We start from the raw sequence: 23323 nt of genomic DNA, 5'->3' as shown, positions 1-23323 counted from the left end.
ACACGCTCATTTAATATGCTCACCATTGTGTCGCAGTCTAGGAGCTTGATGGCTTGGTCACTGACCTGCAGCAGCATCTCTTGGGTCCAGATTTTACCTTTAGATTCCAGAAGGATGAGTTTCTTTACTGCATCATCTACTGTGGCTATTGACTCAGTCTTGTCCATTATAAATGTAGAGAGATGCTAAAAATCAGAAAATGTACAATGTTATTGCACACCTAAAAGATTACCCCCATCTTTTAATGCAAGCACAGCTAATGTGTATTACTCCTAAATTTAAACAAGCCGCAAATGTACATGTGACATGTTAAACCTGATCTTTTAAACAGTAAGCCTATTCTCAAACTGGCCTTGACCTTACAGATAAAACAAAAACAAATGTTTCTGTTGAATGGATACTGAGATACAGTGGGAAAAAAAATACAGTGGGAAAAACAGCATAACAATAAACATCATTGTCAGCAAATAAAGTCTCAACCTTTCCTAATTGTACCTCCCAATCCTTTTCACTTGGGTGCTTTATATTTTAACTTCCTCATTGTCCTAAGGAAGTTTGTGTGTTTGTGTGTGTGTGTGTATATATATATATATATATGAGAGAGAGAGAGAGAGAGAGAGAAAGGATATTACACAGTTGCACAAAGATATGAAGTTTACCTACCTTTGAGTGGTGAACATATTCACAAGTGAACGAAGCGAACAACTAAAAATATTTTCAACACGAGAAGACAAACGTCATATATTTGTGCCACCATGTAATGTTCTTTATATTATATGGACGCATCCACAAAAAATACGCAATTTAATCAAAAGAATTTTAATTTAGAACCGAGTCACCATTTTGACAGCGTACATCTAGTCAGTGGGAAAACAGTACGAGTGACATGATTGGAGTGAAAAATCAGGAATTATTATACATACAGGACACTTTTTTGATGGAATAAAAACCTGTATTCTATTCCCTTCTAGCGGGTTTCATTCATTTGGTTTGATAGCATGCAATATTGTTATCATATTGCTTATCCTAAGTGTATTACGTCACTCTACCCAATGGAGAATGAGCGTTGAATATGGTTTACAATATTGCATGGTTGTCAAGACAACACGATGTCACACGTCAGAGCTGATGCAAATATTCAATGAGAAAGTTTTCTGCTGTGCATGTGCAAAAGCATTTCTTTGTTCGTCGGGAAAGAGAAAGACGTGCTGAACACCCGAGAGGCTACCAAAACTTCATTAGATATTCTTCATACATATTTACAAGCAGTGGCGAACCATTACTATTAGAGCTAGGACTTCAGCTCAGCCAAAACTTAGCCAGACACAACAAAAAAGCAACAGGGTAAAGGATTTTGCAAGGGATTCAAGGCAGTGTGGCAGGTAGCTCCTTTGTGTGTAGTTCTCGATGTTGATTTTAGAATTAACTAAGTGAATTACACAGGGAAATGAATACTTAAGTCTGAGAGAAAAATACTGTGGCGAGCGTTTGTGGAAAAAGAGTCTGGAGACAGAAATCTTAGTTTCTCAGTCATTAGCCTGTGCTACTTGCTCTCGATAGCTCTGGCTTGAACACTTTATTAGCATTCGCTAACACGACTGATGAACACTACACTGGCTGGAAGGTCACTTCACTGCTGCGCTGATGGCGCTGACTCACGGATAAGCTAGCACTCGCCTTCGAGAAAGCTGATATGTTTGAGCCTTTTCTGAAGGCCTAGAAGGCCCTGATGGTTCCCCTTTGTTTATAAGAGAAAAACATACCAATAGACATTGAACAACTGGAAAAGAGAGTGTGTATGTATAATAATAATAATAATAATAATAATAATAATAATAATAATAATGGCTGTCTTTTTTGTGGTATATCAGATATATTCCATTCAGCTAGCATGATATTGAACTCGTCTTTGACTCGTTCAGTATCATGCAAGCTGAATGGAATATATCTGATATCCCATTCAACGCCAACCAATATTATTTAAATATGTCACTCAGATCCACGATACATTTCATATGAAAAATATGAGATTTTCAACATGAGAAGATAAATTTCATATCTTCAAGCCAACATGTGATGTTCTTTTTATTGTATGGATATATTCACAAACAAAAAGTACCCAAATTTATCAAAACAATTAATCAATTTCCTCTCAAGTTACATATAGAGATTTATCTCACAGTTTTGGTTCTCTTTGTCCCGGTTTTAGCTCATATGAGAAATACAAGTGGTGGATAGCATTTTTCCCAGTAAAACCCTCATGTCCATAATATGAATAAATCACTGGGGGTCATGGCAATAGCCAATGACTTACTCATTGTTTCAATTATTTGTGTGCTTTTTCTTTTTCAATCAGCCAAGTACACATTACTATGCAATACTCCATACTTTTATACTCTGCACACACTGCTTTATTGAGAGAGAGAGAGAGAGAGAGAGAGAGAGAGAGAGAGAGAGCATGCTACCTTTGACCACTATCTATGGTTAACTTTGATGGAACAATGTTTATTTAAATCATCCTCCATTATCAATATAAACCCTGCTCTTTGTGAATGCATTACACATCTAATTTAACCAAACACATTATCTACATGTTAATCAAAGCCTGTACTAAGGCTGGAGGCAGGTTTTGAAGGATAATCAAAACTCGTTTTAAGCCTAATGATCCAACTATTGCAAATGACAACAAGCTAAAAAAAAGTGCTGGGAATGTGACTAACATTCAAAGTGGTACTTCTAAAGTCCTCATTTATTGTAATTAAAACTATTATAACAGGAAACAATACCGTCACTTTTCAAATTCTGCTCCATAATCATTATCTGAAACCACACTTATAAGCAGTATCTAATGATCAAGTCCAAAGGGTAAACATAAGCAATCATATCATATGTAATATCACTAATAAGGTCATTGTTCTGTTACGCAGTTCCCTCAGTCTGCATCGTTACCCAGCCCAGTCATTAGAAAAGTATGTGAATCTTTACAAAACCCATAGAGTGATTCAGTGCGGTCACATTTGATAATCCTGCTAGCAAGCCAGTTACTGAAAGTGTTTTATTGCAATATGATACAAAAAAACCCCTGCCTTGTGTTTAAACATTAACTAAATTTACAGAGTCACTGGAAAGAGAGTGAGCAAAAAAGAGATATAGTAGAAGAAGGAGGTAGAAAGAAAAAAAGAAGGACAGGACGATGACTGTCCTACCTGGACATGGTACTGAGAAGTTTCCTGCATGATGAAGTTTGAGTTGGAGTATTTCTTGCGTTGTTCTGGTGTGGAAAATAAAAATGTTTGTTATAAATGAAGATATAAATCATTTGCCATTCTCTAACCACATACAGGACTGTAAACCAACACAGTTATAATACATTACCACAATCTAAACAACTGAATTAGCAAAAAGTACTATGCACCAAGGTAGCCATCATACTTTTATTAAAAAAAAAGAAAAAAGAATCAGGCAAGGCAAGACAATTTTAGCTTTTCTTTGAGATTATGCTTGGAAGCTCTACCTAGATACATTTTTATTCATTGGTTTTCCAGTACTGAAATAGTTATTGAAAGGATTTTTGTGTAAGAAGGATATAGATGTGAGAAGTGGTTTCTTCGACTGAGTATTAAAACAGATTAATGACTGTATAAATATCCTATTAAGTAAAAGTGATCAGATAAGAGTAGTTTGTATGTACACCCAGAGACAGAAGACTAACCTTGATGCCACATTTCAGTGTAATTTTCAGAGGACAGACTAGTCACGAAATAAGCTGGAAGTAACACGAGTACACACAAACAGATAAAAACAAACACACAGCTGGTCTCAGGACCAAATACACTGCTTACTACATATATGAGTGAATTCACACTTCATTCTATAAACTCCCAACATTCTCATAACAATGCACTCATCAAAATATTACATGAATACTTATACATGTTACACTGACTGTCCGTTCAATTTTTATATTTTGCTCAAGGAAATGAATATTTCACTCACATTATTTAAGTAAGAAATACTCCTACCCACTTAACAGAAGGCAAATTCAATTCTCCAGCAAAAATTCCACTCAGCAGCCTAGGCCTCAGCAGTGTGTCTGAACATTTCTTCCATTTTGACAAGTACAACAGGACAACAGTTCACTACCATGTTCATCAGGGTCAAAGGCCAGGTATTATATGATCTGCTCAGATTAAGTATTGACTTCCTTCTGTTCTACGTTCATCTAAACTCTTATCTGTTTGCTTTATTGCAGCTGCCATAAATCCTTTTTAACACGTGCGCACACACACGTGCGCACGCACACATATGCATGCACACACAGTATAATGCTCACAAAAACAATTTAGGGATGAATAAGATGTGAAATGAGCACTAAAAATTTACATACTGGTATTTCAGGAAAACATCTCTTAAAGAAAGTCCATGAAAATACTCAGAAAGGATGTTTCTTGGGGAATCATTATTTTGCTTTGTCCTTTGGTTTTTGGTTACTCTTTGAGCTATACTTACGTATACATAAACACTTCCATCCTCATGTCTCAGGCTTTGGGATTGTTCATCAACCATAGTCTTTAAACATTGCAGGTATACAGCATGATGTAACAATAAAAGACCATTTTCCTTCTAAATCCCTTCACCTTTTCCCATCAAAGTAAGAACGATTGAAACAATCTTCATAAAGTAATTTTAATTAAATTACTTTAAATGACCTTCCACTGCTGAGAGTAATTTTATGTTCAAACGTTATGTTTGATACAAGCATGATACAAGGCTGCAGTGTGAGTTTATGACAGCCTGAAATGAGGGTTTTCACAGGACACTGATTTTGATTGTGCAGGTTTATCATTTGTCAAATGGGTGTGGAGGTCTGGATAAACTGATTAGATGTTACTGAGACTGAATTCTGGAAAACAGCCAAAAATTATTAAAAATGTCTTGTTTTGGGGAAAACTAAATTTCTCTGCCTTTGACACCTCTACTTCAAGAAACCATAAATATATTTCTGCAAAATGTATGGAAATGTTTTTATTTACATTTGAATCTTGCCTTGGTTGTAACAATATCTTGCTTTTTAAAACAAAAAGGCATTAGTAGTCATAAGAACACAGTTTGTGCAGTGTACTGGCTGGTAAGTTTTTCTGGGCATCTAGGAGAATTTTTTTTTTTTTTGAGATTCTGACTGGTGCACTTGCAGTTGGTTTTGCAGGTAAAACCTGACAGTCTATTGTCATCATATAATCATTCATATACAGCAGCAGTCAAAAGTTTGGATAGAGCTACCCATTTATAAGTGTTTCTGTACTTTGTTTTCTACATTGTAAAACAATACTGAAGACTTCAAAACTACGAAATAACATATGGAACATATATGGAATTATGTGGTAAACAAAAAAAGTGTTAAAAAATGTGTTTGATATTTTAGATTCTTCAAAGTAGCCACCGTTTACCTTGATGACCTTTTGCACACTATTGGCATTATCTTAACCAGCTTCATGAGGTAGTCCATAATTAGAAAGAAAATAAATACATAAGAAAAACATGCTGAAAGTTATACCCAAGAAAACAGTAGTACGCACAGGTCAGTTCCATGTCTAGAAAAAAGCGTGGGGGGTAAGGATGTTCCAGTTGGTTACAACTTACTGGTCCTCATATATAGCTATAATAACACTCATGAAACATTATGTCAACAATTACTTTTTTATACTGTTTATAATAAGTCTATAAGAAATTTAGTAATTAACAATACAACTATTCTTACATACATCCGTCCCTCCATCCATTATGTGTAACTGCTTATCCTGTCCTACAGGGTCGCAGGCAAGCTGGAGCCTATCCCAGCTGACTATGGGTGAGAGGCAGGGTACACCCTGGACAAGTCGCCAGGTCATCGCAGGGTTGACACAGACAACCATTCACACCTACGGTCAATTCAGAGCCACCAATTAGCCTAACCTTTATGTCTTTGGACTGTGGGGGAAACCGGAGCACCTGGAGGAAACCCACACGGAAACGGGGACAGCATGCAAACTCCACACAGAAAGGCCCTTGTCGGCCGCTGGGCTCGAACCCAGGACCTTCTTGCTGTGAGGCGACAGTGCTAACCACTACACCACCGTGCCGCCCCCTATTCTTACATAATATCGTTAAAATCTTGAGTACGAGATTCCAAGTAACTTTGTAACAAAATGACTTTTAAAATGACTCAAAACTAGATATGGTGATATCATTTGGCATTCAGACTAAAATCTCCTGGATTGGAACTTAGAAAATAGAAGAAAAACTATTAAAATATAAATCTACATCCTAAAAAGCATTTGACTATGTCATTCTTATTGTGAATAAAAAAATGCACATAATAATAACAACCACTGATTGGCAGTTAACATGATACTGTCCTGCAAAGTTTCATGTAAACCGAACTCAGTCAACTGACTGGATCAATCAGATACTGTCAACCCTAAAACACTAGTTTAAATGCATCGTGCAATAAAAACAACACTGAATACTGAGTGTATTATTAGTGTCTTATTTAGTGTGCCACTCGGGGAGAGGGAGGTGCCTGTAAATTTTGGTGGGGCCATTGGTGGCAGAGTTATGAATTTTTAAAGTCGCGCATATGGAAGCCCCCATTTCACAGGCTGTGTTATGACAGAATGTATTCGCCCAGTGTAACATTTGGAAGAAAATTGGAAGTAGATTAGATCCATATCTTTACAATGTTTTCATGGGCCATCTGGTTTGATGCTTTTGAAAGACAGATGGACACATTTGAATTTTTTTTGTAATCGGCCATCCAGTCTGATGCTTTTGAAATACAGACGAGATGTACGTATGTGAAAATTACCAGTCAATGTCTGCCGATCTGGCCTTATTTCCCACACTGATTCAGACATAACAGCATTAGGTGAGGAGGCCTGGGGCACAGTCAGCATCCCAAAAGAGTTAAGTGGGGTTGAGGTCAGGGCTCTGTGCAGGACACATGAGGTCTTCTAGTCCAACCTTGACAAATCATGACTTCATGGTGCTTGCTTTGTGCACTGGGGCATTGTCATGCTAGAACAGGTTTGGGGATCTTAGTTCCAGTGAAGGGAAATTGTAATGTTACGGCATACAAAGACATTCTATATAATTTTGTGCTTCAAACTTTGTGGTTTGTGGTAGGAACACACATAGATGTGATGGTCAGGTGTCCACATACTTTTAGTCATATAGTGGATGATTGACTGCACATGAATAATGCCAAGACAGCTTGGTTTGATAGTGATGAAAAAAAAAGAAACAAATCAGTTTTGAATATTTCTACTAGTTTATAGTAGCAAATTTTAAATATTGTACTTGGTGGACTGCAAGTCATAATAAGGAATAACAATGAGCTGCCTGGCGGCACAGTGGTGTAGTGGTTAGCGCTGTCGCCTCACAGCAAGAAAGTCCGGGTTCGAGCCCCGTGGCCGGCGAGGGCCTTTCTGTGCGGAGTTTGCATGTTTTCCCCGTGTCCATGTGGGTTTCCTTCGGGTGCTCCGGTTTTCCCCACAGTCCAAAGACATGCAGGTTAGGTTAACTGGTGACTCTAAATTGACCGCAGGTGTGAGTGTGAATGGTTGTCTGTGTCTATGTGTCAGCCCTGTGATGACCTGGCGACTTGTCCAGGGTGTACCCCACCTTTCGCCTGTAGTCAGCTGAGATAGGCTCCAGCTTGCCTGCGACCCTGTAGAACAGGATAAAGCGGCTAGAGATAATGAGATGAGATGAGAATGAGCTGCCTTCTAATTTCAGGATATCATAGTCAGCAGTCAGTCATCGACAAATTCATGCAAACATGCACATTGCTTCCATCAGCAATTCATTCTGCTTAATTATGTAGTTGCCAGCTAACAGCGTTCTCCCTAGTGAACTAGTTTTGCTGATTTCATTACTGTGGTGCACTGCATGGTTTGACAAGCCCCTCTTTATTTTAATGTTTTGTACCCGATAAAACTGAAGTTATTTTGTCTGTACTTGATTGATGGTAGCCTAATAGGTCCAGATGACATTTATATAAAGTCACAGCAGTATTAATAAACAAACAAACAAACAAACAAAAAAAACCTATAGTACCAGCATTCTATAGTTTTTTTTCTTTGTTTATTAATACTGCTGTGACTTTATATAATATCAAAAAAAAAAAACCTAGAGTACCAGCATTCCCCTCCTAGAACTGCCACCTTATTGTGGTGGAGGGGTTTGTGTGCTTGAATGATCCTAGGAGCTATGTTGTCGGGGGCATTACGCCCTTGTTAGGGTCTCCCAAGGCAGACAGGTCCTAGGTGACAGGCCAAACCAAGAGCAGTTCACCAAAACCCTTATGGATAATAATCGATCAAGGACCGTGACGTCGCCTGGTATGGCGCAACCGGGGCCCCACCCTGGAGCCAAGCCCGGGGTTGGGGCTTGTATGCGAGTGCTTGGTGGCCAGGCCTTTGCCCACGGGGCCCGGCTGGGCTCAGCCCTAAGTGGTGACGTGGGCCCGACCTCCTGTGGGTTCACCACCCACAGAGGTAGCCATAGGGGGCCAGTGCAGTGTGGATTGGGTGGCAGTCGAAGGCAGGGGCCTTGACAACCTGATCCCCGAACACAGCGGCTAGCTGTTGGGACATGGAATGTCACTTCGCTGGGGGGAAAGAGCCTGAGCTTGTGCGGGAGGTTGAGAGGTACCGGCTAGAGATAGTCGGGCTCACCTCCACGCACAGCTTGGGCTCCAGAACCTAGCTCCTCAAGAGGGGCTGGACTCTCCACTTCTCTGGAGTCGCCCATGGTGAGCGGCGGCAGGCTGGTATGGGCTTGCTTATAGCTCCCCAGCTCAGCCGCCATGTGTTGGAGTTTACCCCAGTGAACGAGTGGGTCGCCTCTGCGCCTTCGGATTGGGGAGAGGATCCGGGCTTCTTGGAGTCCCTGGGAGAGGTACTGAGAGGTGCTCAGACTGGGGACTCCATTGTTCTACTGGGGGACTTCAACACTCATGTGGGCGACAACAGTGACACCTGGAGGGGCGTGATTGGGAGGAACGGCCTCCCCGATCTGAACCCAAGTGGTGTTTTGTTATTGGACTTCTGTGCTAATCATGGTTTGTCCATAACGAACACCATGTTTGAGCATAGGGGTGTCCATAAGTGCACGTGGCACCAGGACACCTTAGATCGGAGGTTGATGATCAACTTTGTTGTTGTTTCATCAGATCTCCGGCCCTATGTCTTGGACACTCGGGTGAAGAGAGGGGCTGAGCTGTCAACTGATCACCACCTGGTGGTGAGTTGGATCCGCTGGTGGAGGAGGAAGCCAGACAGACCTGGCAGGCCCAAACGTATGGTGAGGGTCTGCTGGGAACGTCTGGCCAAGCACTCTGTCGGGGAGGTCTTTAACTCCCATCTCCAAGAGAGTTTCTCCCAGCTTCCGAGGGAGGCGGGGGACATTGAGTCTGAGTGGACCATGTTCTCTACCTCCATTGTAGACGCGGCTGTTCGGAGCTGTGGCCGCAAGGTCTCCGGTGCCTGTCATGGTGGCAATCCCCGAACCCAGTGGTGGACACTAAAAGTAAGGGATGCCGTCAAGCTGAAAGAGTCCTATCAAGCCATGTTGGCCTCCGGGACTCCTGAGGCAGCTGATGGGTATCGGCAGACCAGGTGTGCCGCAGCTTGGGCAGTTGCGGAGGCAAAAACTCGGAACTGGGAGGAGTTCAGTGAGGCCATGGAGGAGGACTATCGGTCGGCCTCGAAGAAATTCTGGCAAACCGTCCGGTGCCTCAGGAGGGAGAAGCAGTACTCTGCCAACACTGTTTACAGTGCGGGTGGGGAGCTGTTGACCTTGACTGGGGATATTGTCGGGCGGTGGAAGGAATACTTCGAGGATCTCCTCAATCCCACCATCACGTCTTCCATTGAGGAAGCAGAGGCTGATGACTCAGAGGTGGACTTGTCCATTACCCAAGCTGAAGTCACTGAGGTGGTTTGCAAGCTCCTCGGTGGCAAGGCACCGGGGGTGGATGAGATATGCCCTGAGTATCTCAAGTCTCTGGATGTTGTGAGGCTGTCTTGGCTGACACACTTCTGCAACATCGCATGGCGGTTGGGGACAGTGCCTCTGGAGTGGCAGACTGGGGTGGTGGTCCCTCTTTTTAAGAAAGGGGACCGGAAAGTGTGCTCCAATTATAGGGGAATCACACTTCTCAGCCTCCCCGGGAAGATTTACTCCAGGGTACTGGAGAGGAGAATTCGGCCAATAGTCGAACCTCGGATCCAAGAGGAACAATGCGGTTTTCGTCCTGGTCACGGAACACTGGACCAGCTCGATACCCTTCATAGGGTGCTCGAGGGTTCATGGGAGTTTGCCCAACCAGTCCACATGTGCTTTGTGGATCTGGAGAAGGCATTTGACCGTGTCCCTTGTGGTATTTTGTGGGGGGTGCTTCGGGAGTATGGGGTTCAGGGCTCTTTGCTAAGAGCTGTCCGGTCCCTGTATGAACGGAGCAGGAGTCTGGTTCGCATTGCCGGCAGTAAGTCAGACCTGTTCCCAGTGCATGTTGGACTCCGGCAGGGCTGCCCTTTGTCACTGGTTCTGTTCATAATTTTTATGGATGGAATTTCTAGGCGCAGCCAGGGGCTGGAAGGAAACCTGTTTGGGAACCACAGGATTTCATCTCTGCTTTTTGCAGATGATGATGTCCTGTTGGCTTCTTCAAACCAGGACCTTCAGCATGCACTGGGGCGATTTGCAGTAGAGTGTGAAGCGGCTGGGATGAGAATCAGCACCTCCAAATCCGAGGCCATGGTTCTCGACTGGAAAAGGGTGGCTTGCCCTCTCCAGATTGGTGGAGAAGTCCTGCCTCAAGTGGAGGAGTTTAAGTATCTCGGGATCTTGTTCACGAGTGAGGGAAGGATAGAACATGAGATCGACAGGCGGATCGGTGCAGCCTCCACAGTGATGCGGTCGCTTTACCGGTCCGTCGTGGTGAAGAGGGAGCTGAGCCAAAAGGCGAAGCTCTCAATTCACCGGTCGATCTACGTTCTGACTATCACCTATGGTCATGAGCTTTCGGTAATGACCGAAAGAACAAGATCGCGGATACAAGCGTCCAAAATGAGTTTCCTTCACAGGGTGGCTGGGCGCTCCCTTAGAGATAGGGTGAGAAGCACAGTCACTCAGGAGGAGCTCAGAGTAGAGCCGCTGCTCCTTCACATCGAGAGGAATCAGCTGAGGTGGTTTGGGCATCTCTTTCGGATGCCTCCTGGACGCCTCCCTGGGGAGGTGTTCCAGGCATGTCCCCCCGGGAGGAGGCCCCGGGGAAGACCCAGGACACGCTGGAGGGACTATGTCTCTCGGCTGGCCTGGGAACGCCTCGGTGTTCTTCCCGAGGAGCTGGCCGAGGTGTCTGGGGAAAGGGAAGTTTGGGCTTCCGTGCTCAGACTGCTGCCTCCGCGACCCGGCCCCGGATAAGTGGATGAAGATGAGACGAGTACTGCCATTCATCTGGATACAGACAAGAATAAGATTAGATTAGACAGAACTTTATTGATCCCTTTGGGCGGATTCCCTCAGGGAAATTAAGAAGAGATGAAAGTTTTAACAAGATGAATTTTTAACAACTATATTTAAAAAAGCGTTTCTATTTATTATTACTCATTTTATTACTATAACATGTTATATTTGGCATAAAGATTATGTCAGACTGGGCTTAATAGTTAAATAATTTGTCAGGCAGCTTTTTGATCAAATACAGTATATGCTATCCACATTATACTCACACGCTGACAACCGCACAATAACTATAATAGAATTCAAACAACTAGAATACCAATACATATACTCTGACACATTACAACATCTGCTTGAGTACTTTTCTCACGCATCAAGTTAACGTGAGGCATTTCTCAAAAACTTTTACTTAGTTATGAGTTTTAGACAAGACAGGTTATGTAGTGTCAAGTTATCTTTCCTTTTACTAGAAAAAGTAGAACAGCTGATGAGTGCAGTGACCTGTTTCTCTCAGGTTAAGGGAGCAAAGCTAATCATTACCATTAGGTTAGCACACTATCAGCTAGTTTATAGAATACAGTATCAGACAAACACCCCCTCTCTATCTCTTCTTTCTCTCTGATCACAAAGGGTCTTCTCACTTCAATGGCCCTCATCCATCCCTCACTTCAATGGCCCTCTGCTCTCTCTCTCTACTGTTTCCTTGAAGAGAGAGAAGGCTACATGGTCAGTGGGGCTGAATATAGCTGCCTAGAAAGAAGTAAAACAGTACACATGACTTATTCATGACCTTTTCGTGCTGATTTAGAGTCAAATATACTCATTTATTTTAAGTACCAATGACTCAATGCAGTGGTATTTTCATAATGAGACATGGCTAGAGTTTATATTTATCAGCTAGCTGATGTAACTTTCAAAATTATGGACATTTTAGCATAATATCACAGCTTTAGAGACTTGGATATAAGTGCAAAGATTTTATCCTGATACCCAAGAGTCCAATATCCACAATCATATTAGAGAAAAAAAAAAACATACCAGGTATCATATTAATACAGATATCTTAAATGAAAAAAAAAAAAAACAGGCCAGAGGTCAGTGACAGACAGATTGACAAAGAATTTGGAGTTTGAACATTCTAGAGCAGCAGCTAATTACTTCCGTGTCTATGTTGGCAATAAATTTGAGGAATCTGATATTTAATTAGTTATTAAGTTAAATAGATACTGTAGATAGATAGATAGATAGATAGATAGATAGATAGATAGATAGATAGATAGATAGATAGATACCATAGTGGTCAGAAGTTTACATACAGTGACATGAATGTCATCTTGGATATGAATGTCATGGCAATATTTGGGCTTTCAGTAATTTCTTTGAACTCTTCTTTTTCTGTGGCAGAATGTACAGCATACATCTTTAATTTAAAAAATAGAATTTGTTGCACAAGTTTTAATTTTCTTTGGGCTTTCTGAAATCAACACAGGGTCAAATTATACATACATGGTCAAAAACTTATACACTCTCACTTAGATTATTAATTCAGAGGTGTTGAAACTTCCAAAATGTCTCTGATCTTGCCAAGGCTGAGGTCTCTTAACTTCCTATTAGTGATCATGATTGACTACAGCTGGTAGCTTTTCTGTGCCTTCATAAAAAGGGTTTGTTTACAGCACTCATTGGATTGACCAACACACAGTAAAATGGGAAAGTTCAAGGAGCTCAGTGCAGATCTGAGAAAGAGGATCACAGATATACACCATTCCGGAATGTCTCTTAGAGCCATTTCTAAACAACTGCGAATTCCAAGATCAGTTCAAACAACTGTATCCAAGTTATTGTGAGGTGTAGTCACTTTGCCAAGCCACTCTGCTTCAAGAAAACCCAAGCTGTCACCCTCAGCTGAAAGGAAATTGGTTTGGATGGTCAGGAACAACCTGGGAACCACCATGGCACAGCCCTGCCATGAACTGGAAGCTGATGGATCACTGTCTACAGTTCAGATCACCATGGACTAAGAAACTGCTATCCAAGAAATATCCCCTGCTCCAAAATTGACACCTTCAAGCTTAACTAAAGTTTGAAGCTGACGACATGGACAAAGAAAAAGCCTTCTGGAGGATAGCTGTATGGTCAGATGAGCCAAAGATTGAGTTGTTTGGCCACAATGACCACCACGTACAGAGGGACACTGTACCACCTGGTGGTGGTGGTAGGATCATCATGTTCTGGGGCTGTTTTGCTGCCAGTGAAACTGGTTCATTGCACAAAGTGGATGGAATAATGAAGAAGGAGGACTACCTCAGAATTCTTCAGCATAAATCATCAGAAACTTGAACACGACTTGGGAGCTATAACAGGACATTGAACCCAAACACGCATCACAGCTGGCTGTGGAGGATAAAGCAGGCTAATATTAAGCTTAAAACAAGTCCTGACTTCAACCCTATTGAAAATACATGGACCGTACTTATAAGTCGAGTCCATGCCAAGAAAAAAACAACAACCCAAATTTAATTGAACTCTACCAATTCTACCATAAAGAGTCGTGAAATATCCAACCAGAATTCTGCCAGAAGCTTGTTCATGGTAAACAAAAATGTTTGGTCAAGGTGAACCTTGCAAAGAGACATTTAACCAAATATTATGTGTGCTGTATGTATATTTTTGACCCCGTATGTATAAATTTTGATCTGGTGTTGATTTCAGAAAACCCAAAGAAAATTAAAACTTGTGCACCAAATTCTAGTGTTTTTTTTTAATTTAAAGATGTATGCTGTACATTCTGCCACAGAAAAAGAACAGTTCAAAGAAATTACTGAAAGCCCAAATATTGTCATGACATTCATATCCAAGATGACATTCATGTCACTGTATGTAAACTTCTGACCTTACTGTGAATAGACAGAGAGATACTCACTGGCCACTTTATTAGATACACCCATACACCTGCTGTTTTATGCAGTTCTCTAATCAGCCAATCCCTTGACAGCAGCATAATGCATAAAATCATGCAGATACAAATCAAGAGCTTCAGGTAATGTTCACTTCAAACATCAGAATGGGAAAAATTGTGATCTCTGTGACTTTCACTGTGGCATGGGTGTTGGTGCCAGAAAAATGAGTGAGCGGCAGTTCTGTGGGTAGAAACGCCTTGTTGATGAGAGGTCAAAGGAAAATGGCCAGATTGGTTTGCGCTGCCAGGAAGGATATAGTAGCTCATATAAATCACTCTTTACAGCCGTGGTAAGCAGAAAAGCATCTCAGCATGCAACAACAGAAGACCACATTGGGTTTGACTCCTCCCAGCCAAGAACAGGAATCTTAGAATCAAGAACAAGTTCCTATTAAAGTGGCCAGTGAGTGTACATACATACATACATACATACATAGACAGACAGACATTATTATTTATATAATTCTTCAATTGATCCACAGATTATAGTTTATGTTCTTACTTGTTAGAGTATGACCTGGGTCTGTTTACACACTGGTAAAATAAGCCATAATATCTGCCCAAGCTCAAAATCCACTTCTTCAGTTCTCTCATAATTAGACAGACCTGGTAGTACACACGGTTACAAAACTGTCACACTGCTTTATTATTATTCTTCCTTATAAAAGAGGGCGTGCAAGTCACTTTGAGTGTCTGTGAAATAATGTAACGTAAATGTTAGAGATGTTCAGCACCAGAAATATCTAGATTCTCCTGACCTACCTAGGAACAACAGTGTGCTACCTTTCTGGATCATTGCACTGTGACTTGGTCATGAACCAACAGTATTGTTCAGGATGAACTACTGCTGTCCTGAAGTCACTACCACAGAACAGGTAATGCTATCTGTCTCACCTCTTTGTTTCTCTCTCCACAGAATGATAATAGTGTTTTCTTCAGTCATTTTCGTCTAACATAACACCTTACATTCCTTTCTTACAGTTTATCTACCTTCACAGGATTCATACATATATTTTCTGCTATTCAAGAAAAAAAAAATACAATTCCAATCATATCTTAATTTTTAATCCTAGAGTATATAATCCAGGGAAAATCTTGTTACAAGGCCAGTACACCTGTTCTGACAGATCCTGTTGAGGCCTATCAGTTACAGGCATTGACGTTTCCATGCCAACTTGCCACAGAGTGCCTGCTGGATATCGGAAATAAAAGTACCCATGTGCAAAGTACCATCTGTTCAGAACAGTCAGCCATCTCCAGCTAACTGACACAGACCAACACAAACACAATATGGCAGGTCCACCACATGGTCTCACACCACATCATCCCACAGAGGCCAGCCTACAGACTACACTGCTGGCACAAACAAACACACACGCACAAAACACAAGCAAAAAATGAAAAAAAAAAAGAAGGCAAAGGGTAAGCTTACAAGACATAAAATGACTGTTACAGTTAGACTCATTTAGTACACAAGTTGCAGCTTCTCTCACTGTTATACTTCTCACATTCTTGTTTTCTAAGAGCTCAGATAAGCCTGTATCTACACTACCGTTCAAAAGTTTGGGGTCACCCAGACAATTTTGTGTTTTCCATGAAAAGTCACACTTTTATTTACCACCATAAGTTGTAAAATGAATAGAAAATATAGTCAAGACATTTTTCTGGCCATTTTGAGCATTTAATCGACCCCACAAATGTGATGCTCCAGAAACTCAATCTGCTCAAAGGAAGGTCAGTTTTATAGCTTCTCTAAAGAGCTCAACTGTTTTCAGCTGTGCTAACATGATTGTACAAGGGTTTTCTAATCATCCATTAGCCTTCTGAGGCAATGAGCAAACACATTGTACCATTAGAACACTGGAGTGAGAGTTGCTGGAAATGGGCCTCTATACACCTATGGAGATGTTGCACCAAAAACCAGACATTTGCAGCTAGAATAGTCATTTACCACATTAGCAATGTATAGGGTGGATTTCTGATTAGTTTAAAGTGATCTTCATTGAAAAGAACAGTGCTTTTCTTTCAAAAATAAGGACATTTCAAAGTGACCCCAAACTTTTGAACGGTAGTGTACATTACATTACATTAATGGCATTTAGCAGATGCTTTCATCTATAGAGCAGGAAGCCCACGGGTCAATTTGCATTGCCAGTCACCGGGCCAGGCATGCAAAGGTTGAGTAACAGTTTGAACTTTTGCATAGCAGAGCAAAGAGGATGTTTGCCAAAAAACATACAGAAATAAAAAGTACATGATCCCTACAGATCTCTAAAAGCCATATAGCCCAAAATGTCATGTAGTCTTTAATACATGACAGTTTCTCAATTATTTGACAAAATTTGTTTCCTTTGAAGCTACAGAACATGTAAAGCTGCAGATATACAGTGCCAGTCAAAAGTTTGAACACACCTACTCATTCACAAGTTTTTCTGTATTTTAACTATTTTTTACATTGTAGAACAATAGTGAAGACATCAAAACTATGAAATAACATTTGGGACATATATGGAATTATGTGGTAAACAAAAAAAAAGTGTTAAAAATATGTTTGATATTTTAGATTCTTCAAAGTAGCCATCATTTACCTTGATGACCCTTTGCACACTGTTGGCATTATCTTAACCAGCTTCATGAGGTGGTCACCTGGAATGATTTTTAATTAAAAAGGTATGCCTTATCAAAAGGTAAATAGTGGAATTTCTTGCCTTCTTAATGTGCTTGAGTTCAAACAGTAAATAATAAAAATACACTAAATATCCCTGTTCCACAACTGTAGCATTGCATTACATTACGTTATATGGAACTTAGCAGACACTCTTATCCAGAGCGATTTAAATTTTATATTTGTATATGCAAATACTTAATTTATCTAGAAGTTTTCTCCATTTTCTATTCTCTGTTTATCCTGTAAGAATGCTGCTGGAATTTTAATTTCCCTGAGGGAACTCTCCCAAAGGGATCAGTAAAGTTCTATCTAATCTAATCTAAGGTATAACGAGTGCAAAAGTCAGGTACACAAAGTGCTGAACTTCTAGTATCAACTGAACAAGTGACAATACCTAGTGTAATATTCTATTGAAGGACCAATACTCAAACAGCCAAAGAAACAAACCAACCATATAAAGTACAACTAAATAGAGCACTCAAACAGCAATAGTAATGTATATTAGGTCAAGAACCACTCAACTAAGTAAAGAGAAATGACAGGCCATCATTACTTTAAGCCATGAAGTGCCTTTTATTTAATAAAGAAAAACCACTGAATTAGAAGATGTGTTCAAACTTTTTGTCATGACCCAGCCTGGTACTTCCAAGTCCTGACCCGTGCATTTGTGTTCCATTCCGTGTTTCCCTGTCCTCCCCGCACTGCGCTAGCACATGTGCAATGCATGTACAATTAGTTACTCTATATAAACATGGCAAGGAGAATGACAATAGACCCAGCAGACTACAATGCTTTCAAAGCAACATTGGTTAAACAGGGCTTGATACTCAGGGTTCATCAGCAAGAGATTTTAGCAGTTCATCAGAGCATGTCTTCCATTACTGATACTCTACAAAGACTCTCCTCCCAGATGGAGAGTCTTCAGGCTTTGATCACTGGCCGGCTAGCACCAGCACCTATTGGTCCACCAGCAGCTTCTGTATTACCCCCTCCCTGAGAACCTTGTCTGCCTGCTGGACAGCCATACGATGGTACAGGCTTGTAGTACTCGAGTCCAGGACTCGGACTCGAGTCCGACTTGTGCCCTACTTTTAAGGACTCGTGACTTGACTTGGGCTTAAGCACTGATGACTCGAACTTGGACTCAGACTCATGCACTAACTGCATTCGGACTCAAATTGGAGACGAGGACTCAAATTTTTTCTTTATTTTTTTGTAACTTGCCAAAATAATTTGGCATAAGATATTTATATCGACATTAAATTTTGTACTAATTTCATGCAAGAGTGTCATACTGTACCTGCGTGCCTTGGTGTGTGCACCGGATAGACTCTCGGGCACGCTCCGGACAGCGCGCACGTCAAGCGGACTTTTGTGCGTGCGCCGTAAACGACTTGCACCTGCACAGGATTAAGGCGCAATCAGTGTGCCTTTATAAAAACTGTGAAAAAACACACTTACTTTGCGAAGTATTGAGTTGTGTTGTTGACATACCAAGCCTTATTTCCTTGTTTGGTTTTCTGATCACTGATTTCCTGTTTCTCGTCTTTGATTCTGCCTAATCTACAATAGCCTGTTTGTGCCTCACTTGTTTTACGATTTTGCCTGCCGTTCTGGATTGTTTAACTGTCTTCACTTGTATTAAACACACACCTTCTGCACTTACATCTGTCTCCCAAGCATCTCTGACAGAATACTTCGCACTCCCTGACAAAGAGAATGCACATTCACCTGTTCATATGTCATGTTCAGGAACAAACTAATGTTAATGGTGCTAAAATAGCCACCATCAAATGATGCGGTTGGAGTCTTTTTCTTGGACTTGACTTAGATCAATAGGGGACTTGACTTGGACTCTATTCAAATTTTTTTTAATGACTTGGACTTGACTCTGACTTGAACACTGGGGACTCGAGACTGGACTCGGACTCGAGGTTTAGTGACTTGATTACAACACTGCAATGATGTGCCCAAGAAGACCTTAGCTATGGAACTTCAGGCATCTGCCTTCCCTTCTGAGAGCTCTCATGTAGGTTGCGTCATCGCGCTTTTAAAGGGGAAGGCACGTGAGTGGGAGACAGTGGTTTGGGACGCCAGAGCTCCCTGCTGTTTGAGTTTTAAGGAGTTTACGGAGAAGATGCAGAAGGTGTATGACTGTTATCCCAAGGGCAGGGAAGCAGCGAGACAGCTAATGGGACTGAAGCAAGGTGCTTGATCAGTGCATAATTATGCCAGTGAATTCTAAACTCTGGCCGTGACAGTAGACTGGAATGCGACTGCCTTATATGTTGCCTTCTTCCATGGGCTAAATCATGCTATCTTGGATGAGATTGTGCCACATGACCTTCTGGATGGCCTGGTGGACCTTGCCCGTTGGGTGGATGCCCGCTTACAGCTGTGTAATCAAAGAAGGGATCAGAGGAGGAGCTATAGGTTCAAACCGAGGACTGTCACTTCTCTGTCAGAGGGGGCCACCTCCAATGAATCAGAGCCTATGCAGTTTCATGCAATTTCATCTCCCACCACCTGGTAAAAGGGTCTGCTCAGCAGTAATTGCAGGGATACAGGTGGGCGTTTCTACATGTTTGGCCCATCGAGAGGTCAGCCTTGCCGGTCAAGATAACTTTTCAGAATAAAGTTCAGTCTGCCGAAGCCCTCATTGACTCTAGTGCAGACCAAAGTTTTATCAAGACTTCCGGTGCTAAGGCACTGGACATCTCCTTGCAGGAATTAGATTGTCCACTTGTGACTAGAGTACTGAATGGGGCTGAACTTCATCCCATCTCCCACATCATGGACCCAGTAACTTTGAAGGTTTCAGGAAACCACATTAAAATCAATCTCTTTTTATGTCATGAACGATTCCCTTGAGACTATTGTGCTTGGCCTCCCCTGGTTACAACTGCACAACTCCCACATTAACAGGAGTGATGGGACGATCCTCTCCTGGAGTACTCGCTGCCTGGCTACCTGTCTGTCTTTGGCTCAGACTCCTCTGGCCCCTCTTGTTACCAGCCCTGATGAGACAATGGATCTTTATAATGTGCCTCCCGAATATCCAGACCTTCATCTGGGATTCAGCAAGGCTCACGCCACCTCACTTCCCCTCATCAGCCCTACGATTGAACCACAGAACTTGTACCTGGGGCCACGCATCCCAAAGGACATATCTATTCTCGTTCCCCCTTGGAGAGAGAGGCTATGGACAAATACATGTCTGAGTCTCTAGTGGCTGGCGTTATCCATCTGTCATCCTCTCCAGCAGGAACAGGGTTTTTTTTGGGGAGAAGAAGGATAGGTCTCATGCTCTGCATTGACTATTGGGGACAAAATGCTATCACAGTCAAGAACCAGTACCCCTTACCACTCATGTTCACAGCCTTCAAATTACTACAGGGGGCTCAGTTTTTCTCCAAATTGGACCTCCGCAATGCCTAACGCCTGGTGCGAATAAGACAAGGGGACAAATGGAAGACCGCAATTAATACCCTCATGGGCCACTATGAATATTTAGTTATTTTGTTCAGGTTCACCAACACCCCTCCATCTTCCAAGCTCTGATCAATGCTGTCCTACAAGATTTCATCAACCAGTTTCCCTTTGCATATCTCAACAATATTCTCATCTTCTCTCCCATGCTTAAGACTCATCGATCCCATGTCAGACAAGTCCTACAATGATTTCTGGAGAATCAACTTTTTGCTAAGGCAGAGAAGTACAAGTTCCACAAGTGCACGGTTTCTTTTCTGGGCTTTGTGATATCCCTGGGGCATTCCAAATCAACCATGACAAGGTCAAGGCAGTCTCTGAGTGGTCTGCTTCCTCTTCCTGTAAATAACTGCAGCGCTTCTTGGGGTTCATCAATTTCTATCGGAGGTTTATCAACCAGCCACCTCTTTTTCCTGAGCAAGAGGAGGTGTCTGTTCCATCAGCCCAAGCCTTTCTCCAACACTGTCGCACAGTGTTATGCTCCAGTCATTTGTACAAGAGGAAGGCAGACCAACACCCCAAGCCCGCCCCTGTTTACCATCCTGGAAAAAGGGTCCATGTTATCCATGGCAAACCTCCACCTTAACATTTCCTCCTGTAAGCTGGCCTCCAGGTTTATTGTTCCCTTTCCCATTTCTAAAAAGTTATTAACCCCACTACTGTCAGGTTGTTGTTACCCAAGTCCATGTGGCATGTCCACCCCTCCTTTCATGTTTCCTAACTGAGACCCCTGGTCTCTAGTCCCTTCTCCCCCCCTTACAAGACCCTCCCCCAGAATCATCGATGGAGGCGAGGCCTACACAGTCAAGAAGTTACTAATGCCGCTTTTCCACTACAAACGCGGCTGAGCTGTGCCGTGCCGAGTCGAGCTGAGTCGAGCTGAGCGGGGCTGTTGGAGTTGCATTTCGACTACAACCGCGCTGAACCGTGCTGGCTGGAAGTGGGTGGACACATTGGGTGGAGTTAGCGAAAGTGGGTGGACGTCACGTGATGTCGTTAAGCAGCGCAAACAGTGACATCAGTGACAGTGGCGGAACAAGTCAGAGCCGGGCCGGGGGCGGGGCAAATGACCGGGCCCTTTATTAAAGCTTATCATAACATTATTTTAGGCTACAAAATGTCCGCAACTGCGGTGTTTACCAATTTCAACACTACCGGGTGCAACTATGTTATTTAGTACATCAAGTCCTTCAAACGAACATGTAACTCAGAAACAAAAAACATTAGGATACTGTACATGGCTCATAATAAAACATCAATAGCCTATACTGCGCACATTATTTGAAGGGCATACGAATGAGCGCTCAGAGGTTGCAACGGTGACAGGAAGAGTCAGAAATAAAAGGAGGGCGGTGCAAACCTCACTGAATGCACTGTGTTTACCAATTTCAACACTACGGGGTGCAACTATGTTATTTTGTACATTAAGTCCTTCAAACGAACATGTAACTCAGAAACAAAAAAACATTAGGCGACATACTGTACATGGCTCATAATAAAACATCAATAGCCTACTGCGCGCATTATTTGAAGGGCATACGACGAGCCTTGCGCTCCGCGAACTCGTCCACGATGCTCTGTATGTCACTGATTCAGTGATCTTTTAAGCGGTAGTCTCACGACCCGAATAGTAAACAATAAACATGGAGGACATGGAGTCGTTAGTGTTGCTGGTCTTGGTGCTGTGGCTTGTTGTCACCGACAACGCCAACAGATACTGGCAAGAGCGTATAGATGAGGCGAGGCGCATAAGGCTTCAGAAATTCTCGTAATTCATAATTATTCTCCTTCCGGGTTTGCGGTGTTTACAGATCCCAGCGCGCTCGCGGGGCGTGTGTGGGCATGTGAGGACACGCCTCCTCACCAATCAGTGCACAGGGGAGTGTCTGCTCACGCCCCTAGCCTCACTCGGCACGGCTTGGCTCGCTTCAGCCCCACTCCAAAACCGTGCGAGTTTTAGGGGCTAAGCAGGGCTGAAACGAGCTGAGTCGTGCTGGTTTTTGGTAGTCGAAACGCGAGCCGTGTCGGGCTGAAGTGAGCTGAAGCGAGCTGAAGTGAGCTGAAAAAGGGTAGTGGAAAAGGGCCATAAGAGTTTGTCAACAAGGTTGGGGGTTACAGTATTTAGTCGACTAGAAGGGTTATGGCCCAGAGGAAAGGTGTTGGGTGCCAGCACACTTTAGCCTTGACCCTTCACTTATCAGGGACTACCACCATAAAAATCCAGAAGCTCTATCCAGGATGCCCAGAGGTGTCCGTAAAGGGGGGGGGGGGGGGGGGGGGGGGTGTTAATGTCACGAACCAGGCCAGAATTTCCAAGTGCTGACCCATGTGGTTGTGTTCCACTCTGTGTTTCTCCATTCTCCCCATGCTGTGCTAGCACACCTGCTATGTATTTGCATTTAGTTACTCAAAATAAACATAGCTTGGAGAATGACATCATGTGGAAATATACTTACAATCAAGTTTTGTCTAATTAGTGTTTTTGATTTGTCTCTGCTGCTCTCCCTTTTTTTTTTTAACTTGGATCACGTTTCCTGGATTACAAGTTTTTGCCTGCCATTTTTGGATGTGTCTGACTTTGACACTGTTTCCAGCTTACTGCTCACTGGCTGTGCTTGGGTTACTCCCTGAGACTTTGTGACTGTGGATTCTCTGTCTGCCCTGCCATTAGGTCCTAATCTGCACTTGCAACCTTCGGGCTT

The 23323-nt window shown here is 42.3% G+C and overlaps 1 protein-coding gene across 2 annotated transcripts in view; it reads right to left on the bottom strand.

Moving 5' to 3' along the window:
- eps8l2 (EPS8 like 2) overlaps positions 1–23323 on the bottom strand; it is an 81682-nt gene that overhangs the window by 17788 nt on the left and 40571 nt on the right. For both annotated transcript variants that reach the window (XM_060908361.1, XM_060908352.1), the window contains 2 exons: positions 3207–3271; positions 24–185 (listed from right to left, as the gene is read on the bottom strand). In XM_060908361.1, coding sequence (XP_060764344.1) covers positions 24–185; positions 3207–3271 — 227 coding nt within the window. The remainder of the gene's footprint in view (positions 1–23; positions 186–3206; positions 3272–23323) is intronic.

The sequence above is a fragment of the Neoarius graeffei genome, chromosome 2, assembly GCF_027579695.1.
Source record: "Neoarius graeffei isolate fNeoGra1 chromosome 2, fNeoGra1.pri, whole genome shotgun sequence".
NCBI classification, from domain to species: domain Eukaryota; kingdom Metazoa; phylum Chordata; class Actinopteri; order Siluriformes; family Ariidae; genus Neoarius; species Neoarius graeffei.
This window is presented reverse-complemented; position numbering and strand designations above follow the sequence as displayed.